The sequence below is a fragment of the Hyperolius riggenbachi genome, chromosome 8 (assembly GCF_040937935.1).
Source record: "Hyperolius riggenbachi isolate aHypRig1 chromosome 8, aHypRig1.pri, whole genome shotgun sequence".
Classification (NCBI taxonomy): Eukaryota; Metazoa; Chordata; class Amphibia; order Anura; family Hyperoliidae; genus Hyperolius; species Hyperolius riggenbachi.
In genome coordinates, this window is record NC_090653.1 from 120,840,402 (window position 1) to 120,868,137 (window position 27,736).

General features: G+C 44.7%; 1 protein-coding gene across 3 annotated transcripts in view; it reads left to right on the plus strand.

Annotated features, from left to right (window-relative positions):
* The window catches only part of FMR1 (fragile X messenger ribonucleoprotein 1), an 89,492-nt gene extending 65,107 nt beyond the window's left edge, over positions 1–24,385 (plus strand). For 2 of the 3 annotated variants that reach the window (XM_068251012.1, XM_068251013.1), the window contains 7 exons: positions 414–492; positions 4,935–5,044; positions 6,673–6,759; positions 6,929–7,124; positions 12,530–12,715; positions 18,780–18,862; positions 21,454–24,385. In XM_068251012.1, the coding sequence (XP_068107113.1) occupies positions 414–492; positions 4,935–5,044; positions 6,673–6,759; positions 6,929–7,124; positions 12,530–12,715; positions 18,780–18,862; positions 21,454–21,615 (903 nt within the window). In that variant the 3' untranslated portion in view covers positions 21,616–24,385. The remainder of the gene's footprint in view (positions 1–413; positions 493–4,934; positions 5,045–6,672; positions 6,760–6,928; positions 7,125–12,529; positions 12,716–18,779; positions 18,863–21,453) is intronic. The other variant, XM_068251014.1, reaches the window with a different exon arrangement.
* Positions 24,386–27,736: the final 3,351 nt, after the last annotated feature.

Here is a 27,736-nt window from a genome sequence, read left to right on the forward strand (position 1 = left end):
TGACAAACATGAAAAAGAATAAGAAATCAGGAAGGGGGGCAAATAGTTTTTCCCATCACTGTACTTTTATTACTTATTTCTGTATGACAATGTTATCTGGATGGTTGTATGTTCACTTTCAGGCACACGTACATAGGAGTAAAGGTCCGCTGGACCCTCCCGCTGGGCGGGTGTTCCAGCGACAGTAGTGCGTGTGTACAGTCTGTCAGGCAGACTGATAAGGCTGTTTCTGAACGTTCAGAAACAGCCTTATCAATTCGTCGACAGCACGTACACCCGTGCTACTGTCGCCTGAACGTCCGCCCAGCGGGAAGGTCCGGCGGACCAGTCGTTGCCGGCGGTAGTGCGTGTATACGCACTTTAAGAGTATTTTGACACTTTCTATCTTAAAGACTAATTATGTTTTGGTTTAGGACCAAGATGCAGTAAAGAAAGCCAGAACCTACCTTGAATTTGCAGAAGATGTCATTCAAGTCCCACGAAACTTAGTAGGTATGTTGTCTAACTTACTTTATCTTATCAGTTATTTTTACATTGCTGGAAGTGTTGACATGATCTTCCTAGTTGCCTATTGTTTTGTAAAACTGTGTGTTACATCTTTCTTGTCATTTTGGTGCTTAGCGGTATATACAGAGCCGGATTAAGGCCAAGTGGGGCCCCAAGCAATGTAGCATATTTGGGCCCCCTCCATTCTTAACCCCATCTGCTCCCTCCGCCCACATAATGTCATAAAAGAACTGAGGGTACCTTTGGGACACATAAGGGGAGTGGGGCGTGTGAGGTCAGTGTGGGTGCTGCTGGGGAGGGAGAGGTCAGTGTGGGCGCTGCTGGGGAGGGAGAGGTCATTGCGGGTTGCGGGGGGGAGGAAGAGGTCAATGTGGGATGCAGGAGGGGAGAGGTCAGTGTGGGTTGCAGGGGGGTAAGGGAGAGGTCAGCGTGGAATGCAGGGGTGGAGAGGTCAGTGTGGGTTGCAGGGGGGTGAGGGAGAGGTCAGTGTGGGTTGCAGGGGGGGGTGAGGGAGAGGTCAGTGTGGGTTGCAGGGGGATGAGGGAGAGGTCAGTGTGGGTTGCAGGGGGGTGAGGGAGAAGTCAGTGTGGGATGCAGGGGGGGAGAGGTCAGTGTGGGTTACAGGGGGGTGAGGGAGAGGTCAGTGTGGGTTGCAGGGGGGTGAGGGAGAGGTCAGTGTGGGCTGCAGGGGGGGTGAGGGAGAGGTCAGTGTTCGATGCAGGGGGGGGAGAGTTCAGTGTGGGTTGCAGGGGGGTGAGGGAGAGGTCAGTGTGGGCTGCAGGGGGGGTGAGGGAGAGGTCAGTGTGGGCTGCAGGGGGGGTGAGGGAGAGGTCAGTGTGGGATGCAGGGGGGGTGAGGGAGAGGTCAGTGTGGGTTGCAGGGGGGTGAGGGAGAGGTCAGTGTGGGTTGCAGGGCGGTGAGGGAGAGGTCAGTGTAGATTGCGGGGGGGCTCATGGAGGGAGTTGGAAAGTGTCCTGGGGCGGAGCTTCACTGGGTTGTGGGCGGGGCTTCCACGGGTTGAGGGCGGGGCTTACCGCGGCTATGGTGGGGGCTTTATTTCACCAAAACCTCTACTATGGCAGTAGCAGCAGACCTCCCCCATCCCCTTATACATACTGAAATCTGAGCAGCAGCAGCATTCCTGTCTTCTCCGTCTTCCTCACATCACGTGGGACTCGTCTCTGCTCAGCAGCGCCACCTCCGGCAGCTCTTCCTCCCTGGCCGGAACTAAAGATTAATTGTCGGGCCAGCCAGGGGTGTTCTTCCGCCAGCAGCAGACTGGTGAGAAAATAGTCCCCCCTCACCTGCCTGCTGCTACTTGGCAATGGTCATTGTGTGAGTTTGTGGAGTGGGGGGGAGGAACTGTACTGAAATGTTATAGTTTCAATAAAGTTAAGACTTTACCTGCTGCCAGGATGGGGCCCCAAGCTGGTGTTTGAGGTGCCTGGTTGATGATCCGGCTCTGGGTATATAAGTTTCTTTTGAATGGTCTGCTTCCTTCCCACACCCCAAAACGTACTAGTAGGTTATTTACCTCCCTCCTTGATTGTCATAAAAGCATATTTTTTTCAGCTTCTTTAAGAAAGAGTAAGGGTCCTTTTCCACTCGGTGACGCGGTTGCGCGTATTACCATCTATTTCCACCTATTTCCACAACTACATGTATCACAAAAGAAATACGGATTCCGGAACTCAGAAACAGGATTCTTTCATTTAAGCACGATGCAAAAGCAGGTTACAAAAGGTAAAAAAGAGTCTGTGTCAACAGCTGTTTCGCGTGATCCCATGCCTCGTCAGGACACTCAGACCTGCCCTATTTCCACAACTACGATTGTGCTGCGATATTTCGGGCACGAGAGCCACTGCACGAAAAATCCAGAAGGCTGGCAGTGCAGTTGCAATTCGCAAAACAGCCGCGATCAACTTTTTGAAACCGATCAAAGCTAGTGGAAAAGCACCCTAAGTGCCTTTTTTGTGAAGCTTCTCCCAAACTGGAGAGTATAAATGATCCAGCAAACAGGGATCTCTTAAAAAAATGTCATCTGGTAGGTGGTAGATTTGGTTTTATCATACCAAAAAAGCATTGCTGAAAGGCTCATCAGTTAGCATTTGCAGGGGTTTTTGGGGGGGGGTTCTTTTTGCATTGACCCATGCAAGAACTTTTTAAAAACAGAAATCCAGGGCATCCTGTTTTCATTAGCACCTTAGTTCTCGATGTGACAATATATTCATGGCTGCAGTAGCACAAATGCCGATTCCCTCACTTTGGTTATATGATATGCAGGTGAGGGTGGCAACGTTTTGCCGCCTTTAAGTAGCAAGCAATCTTTATGAAATCGGTTTGCTGGATAACTTATGTTTTTTTTAGTGTTCTCAAGCTCAGGAAGGCAATAATAAATCCGGCTTTGCTACTAGGTTTAATGATTTTATCCCTTAATGCTGTTTTAATCCGTTTATAGTTGTATCTCCAACCTTTGTTTTCAGTGCTCCATGAAAGTAATTCATTCTCTAGTGGTAGAAGATTGTAGTTTGTGGATGCAGGCTGGAATTCTCGCACATGCTGCGCATAGCATAGCGATAGGATCTGTACACTTTACAGGCAACTACTGGCAAATATAGAAAAGAAAATCTCCTTTTCATCCAGTTAGATTCACAGCAAAGAATGACTAATTGCTTATTGGTGTACTACTGCTTTTTACTGTCCTGTCTGCAGCCTTCAGGTCCTGCTTAACCACTGTGTCCTTTGATGATTCAGTAATGATTGTACAATCTTGCCAAATGCTGTAGAACAGTAAAAGGAGTGAATACACTTTCAACAGATACTTTAGGTAGTCCCACATATCACAACGCAGTGGCGTTTCTTCTGTGTTGGTGTCTTCACAGTAAGTAAATGCCTGACAGTCTTGTCCACTTATGTGTACACTTTCACTTGGTTTCATTGTCAGAGAGAGGAGCTACTTATAAGTGCTTGGCTTAAAAAGACTCTGAAGTCTCTTTTTTACCTTATATTGTCATAAAATCCTCTTCAGCATTAATTTCCGAGTGGAATCGTCACATCCCCGCAGATGAGTGATTTATTACTGAGAAATAGCCCTGCAAGGTTCCAGGGCTCGCAGGGCTTTACTTCCTTGAAGAGGCAGAGCTTTGCGCTATAGCTCTGCTTCCTCCGCAGTCAATTTCCGCCAATCGCCGCCTCTCCCCGCCCCTCTCAGTCCTCTTTCACTGAGAGTGGCGGGTGGAGGCGGAGATTGATTGCGGAGAGGCAGAGCTACAGCACAAAGCTCTGCAGCATAATCTGCGACCTGCAAAGTCAATATAATATATATATAAATATATATATATATATGTATATATATATATATATATATATAAGCAGGCCCGGATTTACCTCACAGGAGCCTATAGGCACAGATGTCCTGGCATCTTTGATTTTGCCCTCTGAACCTACAAACCCCCTCTGAACCTACAAACCCCCTCTGAACCGCACACCAAGTGTGCTGGCTGGCCCAGCTGTCACTTCTCCTTTACTTTTATTGCCATCATCGGTAACTACTGGTGCACCTTAGTATTAGGTATCCAAAAGTACCTTCAATATTAAGTAGCTAGAGGTTCCACCAAGTATTACGTTTCTAGAGGTATCATCAGTGTTAAGTAGCTAGAGGTGCCCCTGGCTGAAGGGAGATCTTGTCAGTGGAATGCCGAGAGCAGGGAGAGTAACCTCTCATTTACACTTTCATCAGGACTCTGCATAGGGTAGGAGGGAGGGAGACACTCTGGGAGGGGAATGAGCCTCCTTTCCATCATCAAGCGCCTCTAGGCACGTGCCTACAGTGCCTTATGGTAAACCCGGCCCTGAATATAAGGTAAAAAAAAAAGACTTTAGAGTCCCTTTAACCATTCGTGTGACTTTGTCCTTAACACTTCAGTAGTTTAACTATTTCACAATGTCCTACATGCTATGTATTTAGTTATATATCAGATGCTTTTCTTTATTACATGAGCTGAAACCGAAAGAATAATGTAACCCTCTTGCACAAGTTACTAAATCAACTTTAATGGTTTGTGAAGTTGAGCATTTTCAACACTGTTGAAGTAGAGTTGCTCTGAATTGCAGTCTTACAAACAAACCAAGTTGTATTCTGCTGTGTTTAGAAAATTGAAGGGGGGGGGGGGGGGGGGGGGTGTGTTCAACTAGGACATAATTTTAAATTTTTTGTTTAAAAACAACTTTTTGGCACTCTGCAATTGCAAAAGTAGGTGAAAAAGTACTGTCAAAAATATTGTGTTTACTTGCGGAGCTGGAGGTTTAAAAGGCATTTTATTGAAAAAGTTTGAAAATATCACCTGTTTACAGTGGTGCTTTCTCATTAAAAGGTAACATTTATATATGTATATAACTAACCTGCTAAAATTAATTTTCTTTAACAGGAAAGGTCATTGGGAAAAATGGGAAACTCATTCAGGAAATAGTCGATAAATCGGGGGTTGTTCGAGTTAGGATTGAAGCTGAAAATGACAAAAATATTTCCCAGGAAGAGGTATATCCTTTTATTTTGTATTTAGGGTATAAATACATTTATTCTTCATTTGCTTTCTATTTATCGCTATAAACTCAGGAACAAGACTCTCAAAAGTTGGACTTGAGACAGTTGTGGGATTAACCACTTGGCGTCCCTAGTCACTTTTACAGTTCAGCTCAGTTCTGATTACTTTGGCAATAACTTTATCAATAACTATCACAACTAGTTGATCTATATATTGTTTTTTCAGGACAAATTAGGCTTTTGTGTTTTCAGTAATTACCTTATTTTCTGTGCATTTTAAAATGAAATTGTGGAAAGAAGTGAAATACTGTAATACACAATTTATCCACTTTCATACATTATAGCTTTAATGTAAACAGTCTATTGTACTTAAAACCCACACATTTTATTTGTCTATCTCTCCTGTTTATTTAAGCATTTCTTTTGTTTTGATAATGTATTAGTAACACATTATATACACTACCTAATTGTTACATTTGTCTATTCCTAAAATGTTTATTTTTTCACTTGTTAATACATTAGGCTTGCCATTGAATTCCCCAGGGGAAGGAGATTCCTTTGCTTTCATTCTGTTACAACTGTATAGCATTTGTAGTAGCTCAGAGATAACTAAACAGTGTTATCTAGGATTTTGTAGGGAAGAGAGTGCAGAGACTTATTTTAATGTCATGAAGCTTCAACTGGTCAAAAATTGTGTTTCGGGGAGTGTGCAGCTCTTCCACGCGAGGAAGTTCATCGAGCGAGCCAGAGTTAGGAGCCAAGACGCCCCGGACTATAGGACGCACCTAGGTTTAGAGGTAAAAGAAAAATGCTAAACCTAGGTGCGACTATAGTGCAGGGGCTTATTGGCCACCCCCAAACTGTCTCTAAGCTATTCTATCTGTGCTACACTGACAAGCTACACTACACTAACTCCCTGCTGCTCTCCCATCTAAGCTTCACTGCACTAACAATTCAGTGCTCCTCTCCCCCTAGCTCCGGGCCTGCTTCCCCACATGTTCCTCTTCTACCGCACCTTCTGGGATAGATGGACATTGCGGCCGCCTGCTGCTGTACGGCTCTGGGTCCTCCATTCCACGTGGCCTTTGTACTTCCATATTGGTCCAACTACTGTAACAAAAGTGACGTACGTGCGCCGGGGTCGTGTCATATGTCCCTCCTTATTTCATATCCAGAAATGGGGGGAGAAATGTGGCTTCAGCTTACACCACCTGGATTTCCAAACATTTACTCGGGACAGTCTTGACTTGAGTCACACAAAGACCTGACAAACACGTTTTTAAAGAGAACCAGAGACGTTTAAAAAAAAAGCTTTTATACATACCTGGGGCTTCCTCCAGCCCCATAAGCCTGGATCGCTCCCACGCCACCGTCCTCCGCTGCCTCTATTTGCCGGACCCGGGTCCCATACTTTCGGCCAGTCCACACAAGCGCAGGCATGTATAAAAGCTTTTTCATTTTTTACCCAGGCTTCGTCTCTGGTTCCCTTTAAGCTCGTAGAAACACTGTTAGTTTTCATAATAAAAGAATATCCACATTTGAAAACCAAGATGTACTAAAATGATTAGCTAATATCTTTAAAATTATTTTTACCATCTGAATGTACACTGCTGTCTTTTTAGGGAATGGTTCCATTTGTTTTTGTGGGTACGAAGGACAGTATCACAAATGCAACAGTTCTACTAGACTACCACCTGAACTATTTAAAGGTAATCCTTGCAAATATTCTAACTTGATTTAATCTGTATTTAGGTGCATTTAAAAAGAAACGTTTTTGTAAACATCCAATAAACCTAAACTTCCTGCTTTCATTCTTACTTTTGGTATCATTGCTGAAAAAAGTAAAATGTGTCACCTAATGTATGTGCATGACTCTAGGAAGTGGACCAACTGCGCTTGGAACGACTGCAGATTGATGAGCAACTTCGACAGATTGGAGCCAGCTCCAGACCTCCACAGAATCGGCCTGATAAAGAGAAGGGGTATCTGAGCGAGGACTGCAGTGGCATAGGACGGGGCAGTCGTCCCTACAACAATAGGGGGCGCAGTAGGCGGGGTACAGGTTATGCCTCAGGTAAGTTCAGGTAACACATGTCTCAGAATTATTGTGTGCAGACATTCATACCATTTACCCTGTGTTCATCATAAAGGACCAAGATGGCTAAAAACTGTAAAATACCTGCTTACAGATGCTTCTTTCTCAAAGTCAAATGCACTAAGTTACTTTGTTCCTTTTTGCAATAACAGAAAGTTATTATAGACAGTTGGAGGCTGACTATTCTGTGTCTCTTTTGGACTAATTCATCTTCTCTCAGGAGACATTTCTATAAACCTTCAAAAGCACTCCTTGGCACGGGCTTGTACAAGGATTGTTGCCAGGCTGCCTGTTTGAGAGTATCGCATACCATATGCAAGAAGTGCGGTGGTGCGGTGTGTGCTGGGCACAAGATGCCTGACAGCCGTTTCGTGCTAGTTATGCGTTTCAACGGAGGCTACAAAGCGGGGCTCCCGCTTGCCGAGCATAAATAGACTTTCAGCCCGGTTTTGGCGCCGCCCCTAGCTTCCCTGATAGGCCAAACTAGCGGTGGAACACCATTTGACGCTGCCCATATCTTCCCTAATAGGCTAAACTAGCGGTGGAACGTCGTTTGGCACCACCCCTAGCTTCCCTGATAGGCCAAAAAGAACATTTAACGAACAGGATTAGGGCCATGCAACTGCTTAATGCAATCATGGATCTAGAAAACAAGATAGGTCCGTAACATCATTTAGGCCTAACGGGCCCATAGCATCAGTCCGCAAGATCAACAGGGCTTCTTCTCTTTTTAATTTCTTCTCCCTGTCACCTCCTCGGGTCCCTGGGAGTATCTTAATCAGTCCTGCAAAGGATAGCAAGTTGGAGTTACCCTGATGGGCCTCTCTCATATGGCTGATGATTCTTGGGGAGCCATGTCCTGCCTTCACTTAAAATGTTTGCAGCACTTAGCTTGGCTGCCATCTCGTTTTTGGCCACTAGATGGCATACATCCTTCTAGATGACAATACCTTGTTACAACAGTAACAGCAGCCACCTAATAAGTGTGGTCTGCTAGAGCTGCCATAGAGGATGACGTCATCACCCCCTCAATGTTGCAGTGGAGCACATATCCGTTCCACCGCTAGTTTGGCCTATCAGGGAAGCTAGGGGAGGCGCCAAACGGTGCGAACATGCTGAACACTTGGCTGAAGCTCCGTTGAAGCGCATAACTAGCGTGAAACGGCCGTCAGGCATCTTGTGCCCAGCACACACCGCACCACCGCACTTGCATATGGTATGTGATTCATTTGATACCCTATATGTGTATTGTTTTACCTACTGCAGTTATGGAATAAAGCACCTGCGGTGCCGTTTGCACCTCCTTCTCTTCATTTTTATGTACAAGCCACTCTCAATCTCTATCAGAGCACACAGGTTGCACCGCAAGACAAGAAGTGTGAGAATTCTGTCCGCACCACCCCACCCTAGTATCAGCTGTCTAGTGCTGTAGTCAGCGGCGGCTCCAGCTTCAGATTTTTGGGGGGGGCTCAAAGGGGGCACAAGGGTTGGCAGGCGGGGCTAATGGAGGGGAATTGGCGGCAAAAAATGGGCGTGGTCATGATGTTGTGTGGGCGGGGCTAACTAATGTAGTTGTACCAGCTAATGTAGTTACATAAAAAAAAAAAATGAAGTAAATGCACATAATGACAGACAGCACATAATGACAGACAGCGTTTCCCCAGTAATTGCATGTAATGAGAGACAGCCCTTCACCAGTAAATGCACATATGAGAGACAGCCTTTCACCAGTAAATGCACGTAATGACAGGCCGCTTTTCACCAGCAAATGCACATAAAAGACAGCTATTCAACAGTAAATGCAGGTAATGACAGACAGCCTTTCACCAGTAAATTCACATAAGAGACAGCTTTTCACCAGTAAAATGCTTGTAATGACAGACAGCCTTTCATCAGTAAATGCACATAATTACAGACAGCGTTCCCCCAGTAAATGCATGTAATGAGAGACAGCGTTTCACCAGTTAATGCACATAATGACAGACAGACAGTGTCCCCAGTGTAGGTAGCCAGGTGTATAGATGTCCCCAGTATGTAGTCAGGCTGGTGGTGGTGGGCTGGGGGCCCAAGGGCAGCTCAGGCCTGGCTGGTGGTGGGCTGGAGACCTCAGGCCTGGCTGGTGATGGTGGGCTGGGGGTCCCAGGGCAGTTCAGGCCTGGCTGGTGGTGGGCTGATGGCCTCAGGGCTGGCTGATGGTGGTGTGCTGGGGGCTCCAGAGCAGCTCAGGCCTGGCTAGTGGTGGGCTGGAGACCTCAGGCCTGGCTGGTGGTGGTGGGCTGGGGGTCCCAGGGCAGTTTAGGCCTGGCTGGTGGTGGGCTGGGCTGATGGCCTCAGGCCTGGCTGGTGGTGGTGGGCTGGGGGCCCCAGGGCAGCTTAGGCCTGGGTTGTGGTGGTGGGCTGGGGGTCCCAGGGCAGTTCAGGCCTGGCTGGTGGTGGGCTGGGCTGATGGTCTCAGGCAGGCCTGGCTGGCATGTGGTGGTGGGCTGGGGGCCCCAGGGCAGCTCAGGCCTAATTGGTGCCAGCATCGCATGTAAAAAACTTGGCTGTTCACCCACCTTGAGTCCTCCTGGCTCCTGCCCTGCTGTTGCTGAGCGGCTGTCAATGGCTGGCTGTGCTGTCCTCCTCCTCCTCGGACATAGTGTGTCATGTGCGCTGTCCGTGAGTGTGAGTCACTCTCACTAGTAGTGAGGTGTGACTGACGCGGTCTGGTCCGACCGCGAGGTTCCTCGGCTGCAGTGTCTCCCGGTGCTGCCTGCTGCTGCTCAACTCACTGCATCGTCCGCAAAGTGGCAATCCTCTCTGAAGCTGGGCAGATCAGGCAACTGAGTTGAGGCGAGCGCGCTGCACACTGCGTGCGTCGCACGTGACAGAAATCGTCACGTGACACAAATGTAACTTCCAGGAACGTTCCCTTGCGGGCCGCTCTGTGCCTGGCTGGCTGCATGCATCTCTATTACCCGGGCGGGGTTACGTGACGTTTGAACTGACAGCCAGCAGGCCAGCCCACTGCCTCCTTCAATCCTCCTACTCCTCTTTCTTCTGTACCGCGAGTACAGACTTGCCGTGGCCTGCGGGGGGTCTTTAGGGGGGGCTGACAAGTTGCCAGCTGGGGCTGAAGCCTGGGTACACTGGCTGTAGTACCAACTATATCTCTCTCTTTGTGTATTGCCTTATTTGAGAGCTCGCTATTCTGGTTCTTGGAAAGTAAAGAAAACCCAGAGATTCCCCAATGAAGTGATGTACTAGTCCAAAACCGATCATAAAAATATTCAGAGCCATACGACTAATAATACCTACTGTAAGTGACAAGGAAAGGACAGAGGTACTCCGCTCAGCCCCTGGCTCATACCGTTGGTGCTGGTCTGCAACAACATTAGTAGATCTGGACAAAGTAGAATGAATGATTTAGCAGTAATGGCCTTTTCACACTGTGTCTGTGGCATCGCAATTGACAATATCGATGTGATGGTAATCCTATGGGACTTTTACACCGATTGCGGCGGGTTCTGACGCTGTAGCGCACAGCATACTTGTTCATCAACTGTGTATCGCGTGAATTTACAGTGGCAGGGAGGCTTGTTTGCATTGTACTAAATGCCTCGGTGTATGGTCTTAACGCTTCCACGTAATGCAACTTTTTGGCTATGTTGTGATGTCATCGCACAACTTTTCAGTATTAAATGGCCTTTAAAAGTCCATTTTATTGAAGCACCAAAATACATACAGCGTACAGATTCAAGTGGGAGGATGGCGAGGGAATCGGACGTGCTTTTATGGGGCTGGAGGAAGCCCTGGGTAAGTAAAAAATCTTTGTTACACCCAGCCAGGTCAACATCTGCAAGGAGTTTGTATGTTCCCCCTGTGTCTGTGTGGGTTTCCTCCGGACTCTCCGGTTTCCTCCCACATCCCAAAAACATACAGATAAGTTAATTAGCTTACCCTAAAAATTGGCCATAGACTATGATATATCCCCTACAGGATACATACATAGACATATGACTATGGTAGGGACAAGATTGTGAGCCCCTCTGGGGGACAGTTAGTGACAAGACAATATACTCTGTACAGCGCTGCATAATATGTTGGCGCTATATAAATACCGAAATAAATAAATGTTTCAATGCTTAGTTAGTTATGTGTTTTTGTAACCTACAGCTTGTTTCTGCATTAAAGCTAATGGGATCCCATATTTAAATAAAAAAAAATCAGATACTCCCCTAAGGAGAGGGAAGGCTCGTCCTAATGAGCCTTCCCTCTCCTCTCCCAGTTCCCTCGGTGCTGCACTAGCTCCCCCGTTCACATCCCCCACCGAAGGGACTTCTGAAGTCTTCGGGAGCCGAGTCCTCCCGAAGACAGGCGGCTCCATACTGCGCACGCGAGAGTGCGTCATAGTGGGCGCTCGCGTGTGCGCAGTGCAGAGCGCCCCATATTCGAGAGCACTCAGGCTCCCGAAGCATTTCCAAAGCCTCCCTTCGGCCGGCAAACAGCGGTATTTGACCAAAACGGGCGAATACCGCTACGGGGGAGCCTGCGCAACAGCGGAGACCGGGAGAGGAGAGGGGATGCTCTATAGGACCCAGAGCCTTCCTCTCCTTAGGTGAGTATCTGACTTTATTTAAATATGGGTTCCCATTCACTTTAAGCAGTTGCGTGGCCCTAATCCTGTTCGTTAAATGTTCTTTTAGAAATTACCCTTTTATTGTATGGTAGGACGTTTGTAAGGTTAACTTTGTGAGATAAGTCCTCTCTGAGCGTATCTGCAGCTGTGCTCAGACGCGACATGACACGGTTCTCTGCTGCCAGGTAATGCCACTGCGTGTCAAGCACTGACTTGTGGTCTTCTTAACGCTGTCATTCTGCCTCATTTTAATTACACCCAAATGGCAGCCGTGGTTGGCAGACGGGATGCTGAACTGCCCCCTACAAGGGCACAGTTCAGCCTCCTATCTGATAAGAGACCTAGAAATGTCAGATGTTTGAATACCTGTGTTCTAGTGAGGTCTTTGTAAATGGTTTATAAATATGTTGATATCTATTTGACTACTGAGAATTAGCAGCAATAGTAGTGATCCTGGAAAGCTACAATCCTTTATAAAAATGGCAATTGTTTCAGCTGATTGCTGCTTTCTTCTAAATATGGCAATCTACAGATCTCCAGAAATGTTATTGCTGTAGAATTGTCTATCAACGAAAAATGAATAAATTATTACTAATATTTCTAGAATATAAATATTCATCTTGATGTTTTTGTGCTGAGCTCAGTAAATAATAAGCATTCTCAGAAAGCTGCTTGCAATGGCTCTTTCTCTTATAACAGATCTTCTATATTTGCTGTACTTGTATATTTGGTTTGCCAGAAATAATTGTTGAATGTTTTGGGACAGGTACAAATTCCGAAGCTTCAAATGCTTCAGAAACTGAATCTGACCACCGGGATGAGCTTAGTGATTGGTCCTTGGCACCAGCAGAGGACGATCGAGACAATTATATGCGGAGAGGGGATGGACGAAGGCGCGGTGGAGCACGAGGTCAAGGGCTAAGGGGGCGTGGCGGCTTCAAAGGTAATTGGTGTAAGTCAAAGCAATTTTTAAACTCTTACACAGCGAAAAGTATTCTTTATCCCACATATAATGTAATTATTTAATGCTTACAATCCATTTTTAGTATACCTAATTTAAATAACAAATAGGTTATTATACCATTTTAGCTGACCATTTTAATTTCTTTTTTGCCTGTATAATTTCACAGAATCAGTGTAGCAGGTGGGAATTGGCATACCCTATGATGAGCGGTGTGCATGTGTTTCAACATCAGATGGGAACTCTATTGTCAAAGTTGGCTAAACATCCCATGACAACAGCTTTGTGGTGGGCTTATTTTCATAGTGTAGTATTTATATTTGTGCTTCTCGACAATAAGAGGCAGATGGGGTATGATCTCTGTTGTATGATTTTGATTGCCATCTGAGAGCTGTTGTTTGGTCTCATCCACTTCTTCTGTTACCTATATGTTCTCATGATGCAAATATACTGTACATACACAATTGTTTGGAAGCTATTCATGATTAGTTAGGGCTCGTTTCCACTAACAAAAGCAGAGCCGCGCAACTCTGCGTTGCGCGTCATACACCGGGGCGGAGCTTATGATCCCATTCATTATACTTAACAGGATCGCAGGCTGCATTACCACGAAATGCAGCAAACCATGCGCTCGATTCAGCAGACAATCGCTGCACATGATTGGAAACAGCAGACAGTGCAGTCTATGCACTGTATGCTGTCCCTGCGATCGCGTTTCCATAAGCGCACTTGAAAGCTTGCTATATAGAAACAAATGTTTCATTGTTTTTGTTGCGATTGGTATACTCGTTTCTAAAGGATGCTTCTTGTCTCTGGGATAGAACATGCACATCACTCCCTAACAGAAACCGTGCTGCCTTCCATCTGCAGTTTTTGTAAAAAAAAAATTAACACTTTTGGAAGCATAATCTTTTTATTTCTCCAACTGGACATATGAGACCTGCCATAGCTGGTGTTGTAATAAAGAACTCCACCTATTGCTATATAATGGCATAGGTGGAGTTGTAGTGTGCGTAATAATCTAAAGTAATGAGTTTTGGCCAGTGTGTTGCTGGCCTTTCTGTAGATGGAATTCGACAAAGATAATAGACAAAGGACCTGGGACTGAGGCATACCTATGAAATTGCCGGCAGAATATTTGGGCCGCAGGGTAAAGCTGTTAAAAAGTGAAGGTACAGAGGCGCCAAAAGGATAAAATACGATAAAATGTTTAAAATATTCAGGTGGCGGCGGCGGACCGACCACTCAGAAACAAACTCGATGCTGTCGTAAGTAACAAAAAGGCAATTCATTTAAATACTCCACGAACAATAACTGCAACGCGTTTCACGGGCAGACTGCCGCTTCATCGGGCATTAAACAACTGGAGTATCATACTGCAAAATGACAGAGATAAAGGTATATCAGACAGGTCGCCCGTGAGTATGAGACGCGCACCCCGAACCATCGCTCGTCGCTGCTGTCGCCAGGCGATTGGCGGCGGTCAATCGCATGGCGACAGTTGCCGCCGCAACTGTCGCTAGTCCGCGTGTGTATGCGGACTAGCGACAGCAACCAATAGCCGGAGCATTGAGTTTCCGGCAGCTTCCGTCGCATCCCTAGTCCCACTTCCGAGCGTGTATGCGAAGGGACCTGGCGACGAGCTGTCGCCGAACTGTCGCGCACACGCTCCCGTGTGCTAGCGACAGGCAGCAAAAGTAGCCCGTGAGTATGGGCCATTAGAAGTGTGAATCTTGCAGCCACCCAGTCTGGGGAGGTGCGAAGATTGTTTGTTTGCTTTTGATGTACTGGAGTTCTGCAGACACTGTTTTTGGGACAAGGCTCTTTAACCATCCTGGCGGTATGGACGAGCTCAGCTCGTCCATTACCGCTGGAGGCTGCCGCTCAGGCCCTGCTGGGCCGATTTGCGCCAAATAAAAAGGAGCACACGCAGCCGGCACTTTGCCAGCTGCGTGTGCTACCTGATCGCTGCCGCAGCGCGGCGATACGCCGCGTGCAGCGGCGAAAGAGGGTCCCCCCAGCCACCGGAGCCCAGCGCAGCCGGAACAAATAGTTCCGGCCAGCGCTAAGGGCTGGATCGAAGACGGCTGACGTCCATGACGTCACTCCGCTCGTCGCCATGGCGACGAGGTAAGCAAAGCAAGGAAGGCTGCTCATTGCGGCCTTCCTTGTTAATTCTGATCGCCTGAGGCGATCAGAATTACGCTTCAGGAGCGCCCTCTAGTGGGCTTTCATGCAGCCAACTTTCAGTTGGCTGCATGTAATCGTTTTTTTTTTATTTAAAAAAAACCCTCCCGCAGCCGCCCTGGCAGAACGCCAGGGTGGTTAATTAGGATTTGTCAAAAAACTGGATAGCCAGTTAGCAGGGGTGCTTGAAAGACCTGAGAGATAAACACCAATTCAGGGCCAGTGCACACCAAAAAGAGCTAGCGTAAAAGCAAACGCTTAGCGCCTTTTGAAGTGATTTTTTTTTTAAGGCAATTCTAGGCATGTGCCTAGCGCTTTTCTAAGCATGCCTGGCAATTTTTTTTTTTTGTTTAAGTTTTTGGTGTAGCTTTGTTCTATTTTGTTACAGTAGAGCCGTAACAAACTCGCTTGGAAAATCGCTCTGATCTAGCGCATTTCAGAGCGATTTTCCACTTTCCTATACTTAACTTAAATCAGCAAAAATGCTGCAGGACCCGCGTTTGTGTTTGGGAAAAAAGCACATCGCTCTGGTGTGCTCCATCCCATTCAAATACATTAGCCAATCGCTTTTCAAAGCTCTAGCGGTTTTAAAAACGCTCAGAAAAGCTCTTGGTGTGCACCAGCCCTCACTCAGTTTGGCCTGTGCAGTTTAACCCTTTGCTGCTATGATTCTGTTATGAGACTGTCTATAAGCTATTCATTTGATATGAAAAAATAGCGAAAGCATCACACTTCTAACCCCCGTTATTTCCGCCACCATAGATGGCAATGATAAAAGCTGCAATTAGCATCTATAAATGCTTAAATAGTGGCTATAAGTGACCATAAATGGTAAATAGCTGCTATAAACCTTGGGGGCACCCAAAGTACCATTCATAGCCGCTAATAGTGTCTTTTAACGTTGTCACCTATGGTAGCGCCATTTTTAACAGGGTGACTCCAGAGCTCTTTTTACCTGATTCACTCTAGGTACCTTGTGGCAGTTTCAGCATAGCAGCCCCAGCACATAACCAAAGCCCTCCTCTAAATTTCACAAAGAAATCAGTGTTCTTTTCTGAGAGCTTTATTTTTTCACCAGTACACACAGCTGGTAATACAAAGGTCCAGCTGTGGCATACGTATATGTATGCTGCCGGTGAGCTGGGCACAGGGTGAGCTGAATGGCAGCTCACCCTGCTGCTGCTCAGTTTCCCAGCGGCGTAAACTATTCCTCTCCAAGTCGTTGCGATCGCCGAGACCCTGAATTTTCCTTACATGCCCCTCGCAGTATAACATTACTGCTATGGCTGTGCTTAGTTTCCATGCTGAGTGGCATGCACTGAAACCACCTGCTTTGCAGCAATGGACCAAAATGAGGTGACTCTTTCGTAGCTTAATTACAATACAAAGATTTTTGTCACAAGAGTTTAGTGCTAGGCCTGAACGATTTTAGGAAAAAATTGAATTGAGCGATTTCTGTCTGAAATTGCGATTTCGATTCACGGTTTCCTTCCAATCAAGCTTTGTTCCCCCTCTTTGCCTAGTTGTTCCCTCCTCTGTCTCTTTGTGCCCCCTTTGCCTCTTTATGCCTCCTCTGGCTCTTTCTCTTGCCCCCTTTGTGTCTCTCTGCCCGCTCTGTTTCTCTCTGTGTCTCTCTGTGCCTCCTCTGTCCCCCAAGCTGCATCAGTTCTGGACATAGCTTCTAATGCACGGAATACTTTCTGTATGTCATGTGACATACAGGAGCCCGGAGTTTTGCCAAGCACACTTCTTCAAACTTCCCCCATGTGGAAATGACGTGATCGCGATAATTGCCGCTTTGACGATTCCGAAATTGTGATCTTGGTGATCGCGATTTCGATTTAAATTCGATTTATCTTTCAGGCCTAGTCAGTGCTCACAGCAAATTTTGAATTGATCAACCAGTTCGCCTCCTCTTACAATTGAAACATATATAAAACAAGAGGTGGCGCTCTGGCATATAAGAAACACATCCACATAAAACACAGTAGGTCAAAAGTCCATGTACAATGCACCTAAAATGTCCAAAAATCATTTAAAACTTTGGAGCTATCTTCATCTAATATGAGGTCATATTCTGCTGCATATCCTGCCACAATTGCATGTGAGTGGGCCTCCACTCACATGCAATTGTGGCAGGATATACAACAGAATATGACCTCATATTACATGAAGAACTCCAAAGTTTTAAATGATTTTTGGACATTTTAGGTGCATTGTACATGGACTTTTGACCTACTGTGTTTTATGTGGATGTGTTTATTATATGCCAGAGCGCCACCTCTTGTTTTATATACAATACAAAGATTGTCCATTAAGAAAAGAGTGTGTGCGCATCTGGAGTCGGAAGTTTCCTATGTACGTACATGATTTTGTCATACAGCTGAAGTCCTTAAGTCCAGTCACAGTTATAATTACAGACGCTATTGATAACTACCAATCACAGTTGCTAAATTCATTAGAGAGAAGCCTAGAGCAGCAGAATTGGAGGACAAGGCTTTCTTGAAATGCCAGTTCTAACTGAGCCTATACTGGGAATTTATAGGGAACCTTAACTGACAGGGATTTGGATGTTTCCTTTTAAACAATATAAGTTGCTTGTCAGCCCTGCTGATTTCTTTGGCTGCAGTAGTGGCTGAATCACACACCTGAAACAAGCATGCAGCTAATCCAGTCTAACTTCAGTCAGAGCACCTGATCTGCATGCTTGTTGAGGGGCTGTGGCAGAAAGTACTAAAGACACAGAATCGGCAGGAGTGTCAGGCACCTGGTATTATTTTAAAAGGAAAAATCCATATCTTCTCAGTTTAAGCTCCCTTTAACTACTTGCCATCCGCTTGACGCCAATTGGCATGAACATGGCAGCAGCCCCAGGACTGCTCAACGCCAATTGGCGTGAAGTCCAGGGGCAGGGTTTTGCAGGAGATCGCGGGCGCCGAGGCGTGGGCATCTCCGCTTGAATGCTCCGTCATCAGTCTCCCAGCGGCGATCACTGCTAGGAGACCGTCTATTTACACTGTACAGCGCTGCTATCTACGGCAGCACTGTACAGGGGACAGCTGTGTGACACGGTTGTTCCCCTGGGAGGCACAGAAGCTATCGGCTGTCATAGGCAGATGCCTGTGACAGCCGATCACTGTGATTGGCTGGCAGGGGAAGGGAGGGATATAAAAATAATTTAAAAAAGGTAAAATTTATTTAATAAAAAATAAACAACAAACAGGTCGGCAGAGATCAGAGCCCACCAACAGAAAGCTCTGTTGGTGGGTATAAAAGGAGGGGGGGAATCACTTGTGTGCTAGGTTGTATGGCCCTGCACCGAGGCCTTAGAACTGCAGTGGCCTAAATTGTAAAAAATAGCATGGTCACTAGGGGGTGTACGGTCCTCAAGTGGTTAAAGGATACCCAAAGTGACATGATGAGCTAGACATGTGTATGTTTAGTGCCTATCACACAAATAACTATGCTGTGTTATTTTTTTCTTTCTCTACCTGAAAGAGTTAAATATCAGGTATGTAAGTGGCTGACAGGAAGTGACTACAGTGTGACCCTCACTGATAAGAAATTCCCCTTTTTACCTCTTTCTTGCTCTCAGAAGCCATTTTCTGCTAGGAAAGTGTTTTATAGTTGGAATTTCTTATCAATGAGGGTCACACTGTAGTCACTTCCTGTCTGAGTCAGGACTGAGTCACTTGCATACCTGATATTTAACTCTTTAAGGCAGAGAAAGAAAAAAAGGAACACAGCATAGTTATTTGTGTGCTAGGCACTGTACATACACATGTCTATCTCATCATGTCAACTCGGGTATCCTTTAACACTGAATACACACAGTCTCCATTAATACAGTTGTTTCTGTGTATTTTAGCAAATGACGACCAATCTCGGACAGACAACAGACAGCGCACCTCAAGAGAGCCTAAAGCACGGACAGCAGACGGCTCCCTGCAGGTTTGTTAATGATCTTTTCTGTTTGCATTATTGACAACTAACAAATGTCTCTCTATGCACGTATCCCATATGTACACTCCATTCCATTTTGTCTAATTTCATCTCTGTACCATTTGTACATGTAATATTGTTTTATCTAGATAAGTGTTTTGTTTTGTTTTCTCCTGATTAAAATGTGTTTACTGAAGTGGTACTGGACCCACATCCTTGCAGTGTCCCTATGGCAAACGGTCTAATGGAGAATGCTGATTTGTTGTGCCGACACTCCATTCACTCTATCAGTATCTCCAAGTATTTTAATTCTGTAGCCCTTTTTCTTACCAAGAACATTTGCAGAGGAATACTGATGGAGTAAGCTCTTCCAACACCCATACAAGTGGCTGGATAGTGTAATGGTAAATGGCTCTGCCTCTGACATCGGGAACCAGGGTTTGAATCTAAGCTCTTCCTGTTCAGTAAACTCCCTAACACTGCTACTGCCTGTAGAGCGCATCCTAGTGGCTGCAGCTCTGCCCTTTTGAGTCCGCTAGGAGAAAAACACAATTTAATTGTTGTCTGTGTCTTCTTGTGTCTAGTTTACCTTAGTCTGGTAATGCCTGGAAAAATTATTTCGCTAGTGGTTTCAAAGGAACTAAACTACAACTGAGCATTGCACATTTATACATTAATCACTGTTATTGCTAAGCACTTTAACCACTCTCTGCCGACTGCACTGTAAATTCACATTGTTTCTGGCACCTGATTTCCAGAACAATGTGAATATGAGTCATTGGTTCTAGATGAGGCGTCTATAACCACTCATCAATTAGGCAGCGTGTGTGGCAGGCACCAAGGTCGAGTCCTTAATGTGAAGATTAACTCATTCAAAACCCGTCAGACTTTTGCTACCCACTGTAACTGACAGCACCACAAGTAATTTATAGTGCATTTTACCCTATATGTAAGTGTACACACATTTTACAGTTTTTCATGATTGTAGTCCTTTAATTCCACACTGTATAAATAGGATTGGTCAGTAATTCAACAGGGTCCTTTTCCAATGAAAACCATGATTGTAAACTATACATCAATTGTATGTATTTGTACTTGTGTCACTGGATGTCCTGATTGTACAGTGTGTTGTACTGCTGATGAATCTTTCCTTGTAGTGTGTTTGTTTTTATACTACGTACAGCGCTACAGAAGATGCTGGCACTATATAAATAAAATAATAGATACCCATGCATTTCGGCAGTTTTCATTTTATCATTCATTTCTGTGTTGCGATTTCATTTTCGGATATTTGAACGATTCCATACAGGTGAAAAATAGAGGAAATTGCAAGGAAACGTAAAGCGCTCCTATCTTTTTAACACAAGTACACATGCTCAAAAATGCAGCAGGCCACACATTTTCTTGAGTCTAAATCACATTGCTCTAGTGGAAAGCTGTTCCCTTAGTACTTACAGTGGAAAATGACCCTTCATCTAAACAATGTGAATCTCATATAAGCATTGTAAATCGTATCTGAATCTCAAATTGAGATAAAATCAGTAATGTCACATAGTGTTGTTAGAGCAGCAGGGACAGTCATACTATCCCAGGGGTGGGGGGGGGGAATATATGTGTGTATGTATGTATATATATATATATATATATGTATGTATGTGTGTGTGTGTGTGTGTGTGTGTGTGTGTGTATGTATGTGTATATATATATATATATATATATATATATATATATATATATATATATATATATATATATATATATATATATATATATATATATATGATACATACATACATCTATAGACTAAGACTTGTTCTACTTGCATAACATATGTTGTAAATAAAGAGAAAACTGTCCAAGGAATTTTCCATTCCACTGTCACTGACTGAAGCCAAGCCTAATGTCATTTCCTCCCTTATTTTTTTATCCTAGAAACTGCACTGTCATATCTAGATTGCATTGTAAACACATGTGAGCACAGCATAGATCTTATTTCAGCAGCTTCTGCAGAGTGGTGAGGTGTATTTCCCTTCATCGTCTCAGCCTGTCACACTGAACTGCGAATCAATGAGGAGCAGGAATGTGGGAGAGGAGTGAAACGTGGCAGGCAATATTAGCAAAACCTGTATCGGTTTTCTTAATAACATTAATTTACCACATTTTTTTCCGCAATTTCCAATAAAAGCTGCCCCCACTCACTGGAATCTGCTGAGTATGTGACTTCTACCTAGTGTGTCCATAATCCCACTCCCCCCCCCTCCCCTTTTAGATTGTAAGCCTCTGGCAGCCCCCACTCCCCCCCCCCATTTGTATCCTACTTGGTTATGCCCCCCCCCCCCTTTATCATCGGGTACCCTTTCAGTAGACTGACTTGGACTTGAATTATGTGGTCTCTAAGACTTAAACTCCATTCCATGATCTGGTATATTGCACCTTTTTGTCCGTCTCCCTATTTATCCTATCGTTCAGCGCTGCGTATGTTGGCTCTTTGTAAATACAATATATAATAATAATGAAAGTGAAACTTCACTTTTAATAGAAAACAAAAATGATCACAGAAAATCCAACATCAAAATAGTCATTTTTGTCTTTGTCTTTAGATCCGAATTGACTGCAATAACGAGAGAAGTGTACATACTAAAAGCTTGCAGAACACGACTGTGGAGGGCACCAGACTTCGCACTGGCAAAGACCGCGTTCAAAAGAAAGAGAAACCTGATGCTGTGGATGGGCAGCAGGTGGTGGTCAATGGTGTACCGTAACTTTACATGTCTACCGTCAACCCTACACCGACTTAACAAAATTACCCAATAAAAGATTCATCGTATTTCACATTCTAGAAGCCTGTTAGGCCAAAGACAAATAGGCAAGAAGACACGGGGCATGAGACAAGCGTTCCTGTTAGCCTTATTTTGTTAGAATTGGCTATAAACAGTTTTCGACAACCCGACATTGGAAACATATTTGCATTAATTATCGAAACCTCTGAGGCTCTCAAGTACATATTGCACTTGACTTTAAGAAAAAAAATATTTTTTGTTTAAAAGAGAAAATAAATGAAAAAATACTAAACTGTGTGTTGGTATAATTGTGTTCAGTTGCACTATTTTTCAGGCAGCTGATAATACAAACCTTAAAAAGAAAAAAAAAATCACTGCTATATCGATTGGGTTCATGTTTCCAATTATGCAGTATGTCTTAAATAATTTCCTTGTTTCCGACTCATTCAGCAGTATCTTAGTGGGACCTAATAATTTGTGCAGCGTAATGTAATTTTTTCACTAAGCAAAAAAAAAAAAAGGAAGGAAAAAAAAGAGGAAAAGAAAAAAAAATGTATGATCTGTGCCTTTTTTATATCTTGGCAGGTATGACCTATTGTATGGATGAATCAGGGGAGGAGAGCATATTATCTGTAAAATATATGTAGCAAACCTGAAGAACCAATAGAACATTTAAGAGGATTGCATGCTTTCCATAATATTTTATCTATTATGTAAACATAAGCCTCAGCAACAAAAAGGAAAAAAAAAAAAGAAAAAGTAGAAATTTGTTTTTTGCACTGAGTTAGTAATTAATAGTCAAACCAGGGACACTACGTCTTTGCCGAATTTTTTTTGTCATGTTTTAAGAGGTTTGCAATCATGTGTTGAGAATCTTTTCAATATGAGAAGGATGAGTACAAGTAGCTAGTCACTTGAGTCCGTTTTATTTTTGTTTCTCAGATGTCCTTTTTTGTTTAGCTGGGATTTCCAGATGAGATGAAAATCCGCCATATATCTGACTTTCGTCTTTTCTTTAGCAACAAAGACTGTTGTCCCATTGTTGTCTGCATTGCTCAGAGACCTAGAGTCCATTCCCACCTGGTATCGTACATTCAACATTGTTATTAGGGGAACTTGATCCAGATTTCAGGTGGAGCCTTCATGCTGATCTGAAATTCTTTTCATGTAGAGTAGGTAAAATGTGGCAGCTGTAAAATAAAGAGGAGCATCTTATATGATGGTAAGACAAATCACGTGGGATTTCTGTTTAAACTGGAACATCCCATTCTCTGTTTTTTCTATTGTGCTGGAAATTTAAGGAGATTCTTCTAAAACATAGGAAGATGCTATCGATGTGGTAGTGTGAGACAGTTCCTAAGACACCATCGGTATAAGAAAACAGTCTCCTGTCTCTGTTTATTTTTCATTTTGTGTGGGTTTTAAGTTGTTGGGGAGCTTGAAATAATCATGGCCAGTAGCTATCAAGAGAGTTATTTGACTGACCAAACTAGAAAGCATCTTATTTTCACAACTATTTTTTGACCTGCAGAATTGATTATCGGCACTGTCTGTAGTATGAATAGGTCAACTCACGCCTCCTTCCTGCAGTTATAAACAGAAGCTTTTCTGGGGCCAGGCTTATTTGTGAATGGCTAAAGCTGGGCCAAAAGACAACTTAAAATGATCTAATATAAAGTGCAAGCTGTGTTCTCCCCTGCTGTAAATTCTACAAGACTTTGGTCTTTATTTGATCTGTAAGATCTATAAACTTTACAACTGAATAGAATGGTTAAATTCTATTGAGCTGTCAAATGGGATCCGAAATAACGTTCCTCGGACTAACACTGGATTCATAATCCGTACTAAAAGTAAAAACTATCACAGTTTTGGCAAAGTTACCCAGGCAGTGATCTGTTGGACCAGAACATCTTGTGGTTTTGGTGCTTTATAAGCAAATGGTTAAGTCCCAAGGGAGAAAGGGGAACATTAGTTGTCCCATTAAGATGTTTGCACTCTAGCAGGCTGTCTCATAATAAGCAGAAAGAGCCAACTGACCAAAGAGTTACTGTTAATGCAGCCACCAGCCGACGCAGCTAATCTTTGTAGGTCTTCTAACATTTCGAGACAAAGTTCTAAAATCCATATGCACTGTAGCAGTTGTCCTAGTAATTTCATGTTGTATGGAAGGAGGAAGGCTATGTGAACCTACGGTCTTTGGTTTTCCGTTTTTATATGAAATGAACTCGCAGCCCAAATGGGTGTAACCACTTCTGAACCTAGTCTCTGTCTCTGCTGTGACCTCTAGAAAGGGATGGTTTTTATCTCTCTGCAGAGATGTAACAGATAGCCCACCTCTAGCGTTCTCCATGGACTGGTTATCAAATGTTCCCTGTGCTCCTGATTTTCCCATGCATACATGTGAATATATTCAATGGCGACATGCTGCACACAATAGAACATCCGTGAAATGTCTTAAAAATGATTGCCAAACACTAATGTTGGTTTCTAGTTATTTATTTTGGGAATGTATAGTATTTTGGAGGAAAGAAAACAAAAATAACTGGTACCTTGCACACATCAACTGTACGCTGGTTTGGTTTAAAATACTGTAGATACTAAACAAAGGTAAACTAATATTGTTTTGCCCATGGGGGCATTATCCTCTGTACATACTAGCTCAACAGATTGGACTTTATGTTGACATTTGTTTGGTTATAGTGCAATATATTTTGTATGCAAGCAGTTTCAATAAAGTTTGATCTTCCTCTGCTACCTGAATTGGGTTGAATATTTAGACTATAAGAACTGAAGCTTTCTCAAAGTACACCTACCACTTGTATACTACAGAGTTGAACATTAAAGGACAACTGAAGCAAGAGGGATATGGAGGCGGCCATATTTATATCCTTTAAAGCAATACCAGTTGCCTGGATATCCTGCTGATCCTCTGCCCCTAAAGGCGCGTACACGCACCATACTTCTGCAAACGACGGGTCCGCCAGACCCTCCAGCTGGGCGGACGTTCTCCCGACAGTAGCACGTGTGTACGCGCTGTCGGCAGACTGATAAGGCTGAGCAAATCGTTCAGAAGCAGCCTTATCAGTCTGCTGACGGCGCGTACACACATGCTACTGTCGGCAGAACGTCCACCCAGCGGGGGAGGGTCTGGCGGACCCATCGTTTGCAGAAGTATGGCGTTTGTACGCGACTTAATACTTTAAGCCATAGACCCTGACCTGAACAAGCTTTCTGACGTTATTGTCGGATCTGACAAGATTAGCTGCATGCTTGTTTCTGATGTTATTCAAACACTACTGCATCCAAATAGATCAGCAGGGCTGTCGGGCAACTGGTATTGTTTAACAGGAAATAAATATGGCAGCCTTCATATTTTTCTCATTTAATTTGTCCTTCAAAGGACAGGTCCTAGCAAAAAAAAAAAAAAAAACTCTAATTACCTGGGGCTTTCATCAGCCCCTGGTAGCCTATCTGTCCCTCGCCACAGCTTCGGTGTCTCTGGATCCCCTCCGGTGCAGACTCTGACCTCGGTCACATAGCCTGGAGGATTCTGCACAGAAGTAATGCGTCTATGCAGAACACTACCAGCTACGGGAGCGCAAGTGGCGCGGCTGCATGCTAACGGAGGCGCAGTAGATGCTAGCCTGGTGAAGTCTGCAACGGAGGGGATCCGGTGTTGACACCGAAACTGTGGCGAGGGACAGATAGGATGCCGGGGCTGGAGGAAGCCCAAGGTAAGTAAAGCTTGTTTGTTTTTGCTAGGATGTGTCCATTAAGGGCGGGTTCACACAAGCGCTTGGGTATGTCCCATTTAGCTGATGCTAAACACTTCTCTGCACATGGGCATCAGTTCCCTGCGATTGGTTTACTCATCCCGGGGGAACATACATAGAAGCGCTGCAGTTGGCTGAGAAGAAACAAGACGTCTGGAAGCGAGATAATCTCTCAGCATTTATGCAAGCAACAGTAAAAGCCAAAAACGACATTAAAAAGGGTCAGTCCATTTATTGAAGCGACTGGACCAAAATAAATGCCAGTTCAGACGGGCATCAGACTATCAATTAAATATTGAAGCAGCTGGTTATAGTGTCATGGGAAAAAGTGGCCATAAAGCCAATGCTTATTTACAGTCCGTGGCTCCTCGGCTCTATATGGCACACTTGACTGTATGAGAACAGAGCACTGGCACCTAAACATTTTAAGCTGCTAACCAAGACAGCAGGTGGTTGGTGTTAGGCATTAGAAAGGAAAAAGCAATTGTTAAAAAAATAGCCAATCAATGAATTGAAGCGCAGAAAATCCATATAAAAGATCCATTGCAAAGCTAAAAGCAGAATAGCAGTAATACTGTACAACTTTACCGATATTCTTCTATCAGCCAGCGCATCATCGCACAAGAGAATCGGATCTTGTATCCTATACACCCATTATATATCTAGGCAGCCTACTTAATGGCTGCAGTCTCTAAAATTGAAATAAAAGTGTAAGTGCAGTTTCCTAGGTTTTTTTTGTACATGTTTACTTTATCTCTGCAAAATATGAGGCAAAAAAATACTAAATATTGTTTGTGACGGAAAAACTACGTTACATGACCGCAAGCAAAGCTGGGGTGAACAGTTTTAGGCCTCTTGCACACTACATGCGATTCCGTTTTTTTTTTTTTATCTGATCCGATGTTTGATTCCGGTTAAAAAAAAAAATGTACTGCGCGCAGTACATTTTTTAATCGGAATTAAAAATCGGATCAGATAAAAAAATCGGAATCACATGTAGTGTGCAAGAGGCCTCAAAGTGTTCTGAATCGCTAAGTGCTCCTCTTCCCCATTAATTACCGGTTTGTGAAGCCCGGTTCTGTATATAACACGCTTTTGGGCTATAAAAAAATAAGCCAAATGTGATCCACTGATAAGTTGACTCCTAAGTGTGCCACCCCATCCTCACATGCAGAGTGTGTGGGAGCATGCCAGTGAAAGCATAGCTACCTCTCCTCGCCCCAGCTTGCATCCTTGTGTCTCCCTGGTAGCTTTGGAACTCCCCTCTAGAGCTTCCTGTCATGTGATTGCAGTGACTCTGGAGCTCTAGTGGCCAGTTCAGAAGCTGCTAGGGATAGCTGGAACAAGGAGATGTACCTATGCTTGGCTTATCCAGGGTGATATATGGTAATTAGCTGCTGAAGATTTATCAGATTCACTGGTACTTAAAGGAAAGGTCTGCGGTAAAAAAAAAAAAAAAAACACCCGGGGCTTCCTCCAGCCCCTACAAGCCATCCTGTGCCCTCACCTCAGCTCCGGTGGCTTCCGATCCCCTCAGGTACCTGCAGCGCCTCAGTGAGCGGCTCTCGGAGTCGAAATGACGTCATCCGGACTGTACAACCAGAAGCAGAACTGCTGTGCCTGCGCAGTACAGTCAGATGACGCAAGCGAGACTCTGAGAGCCACTCATGTAAGCACAGGGGGGGAGCTGAACTGCGGCAAGGGCACAGGATGGCTGCAAGGGGCTGAAAGAAGCCCTGAGTAAGTAGATTTTTGTTATTATATGTGTTGTTTTTTTATCCTGCTCGGATGTGTCCTTTAAGGCCCCACACAAAAAAAAATCTGCACAGCTGTGATAACCAGGCCACAAAATCTAGTCACCCTTTTATAAATCGGCTTTTTCTCTGCGCCTCTCTCGCTCTTCTATGGGCAGCCGGGCGGGGACACGAGTGTCCCCCCTCCGGAGTCGTTCGTCGCGGCAGGGTTATCCTGCCGTTCTTGCAGAGCGGGTGCTGGCAGAAGCAATGTCTGCAGCCTCCCCGCTCTGCTGCCCTGGCGCCACAAACGACTCTCGGGGACACGCGTGTCCCCCGCCGGCTGCCCATAAGAGGAGAGAGAGAGAGAGAGAGAGGCGCAGAGAAAAAGCCGGCGGCTTGAATTGTTACATTGCCGCCGGCTGAATTGCAATAAATTCACTAAGTTGTGATACGTTTGGCCGCTGCGCTGCGGCCAGAAGATACATTAACCTGAGAGGAATCAATCCATTTCTAACATTGGCCGCAGCGCAGCGGCCACTTCGCGCATTGGCCGGCCAGAACCCGAAGTGGCCGGCCAGAACTAGAAGTGGCCAA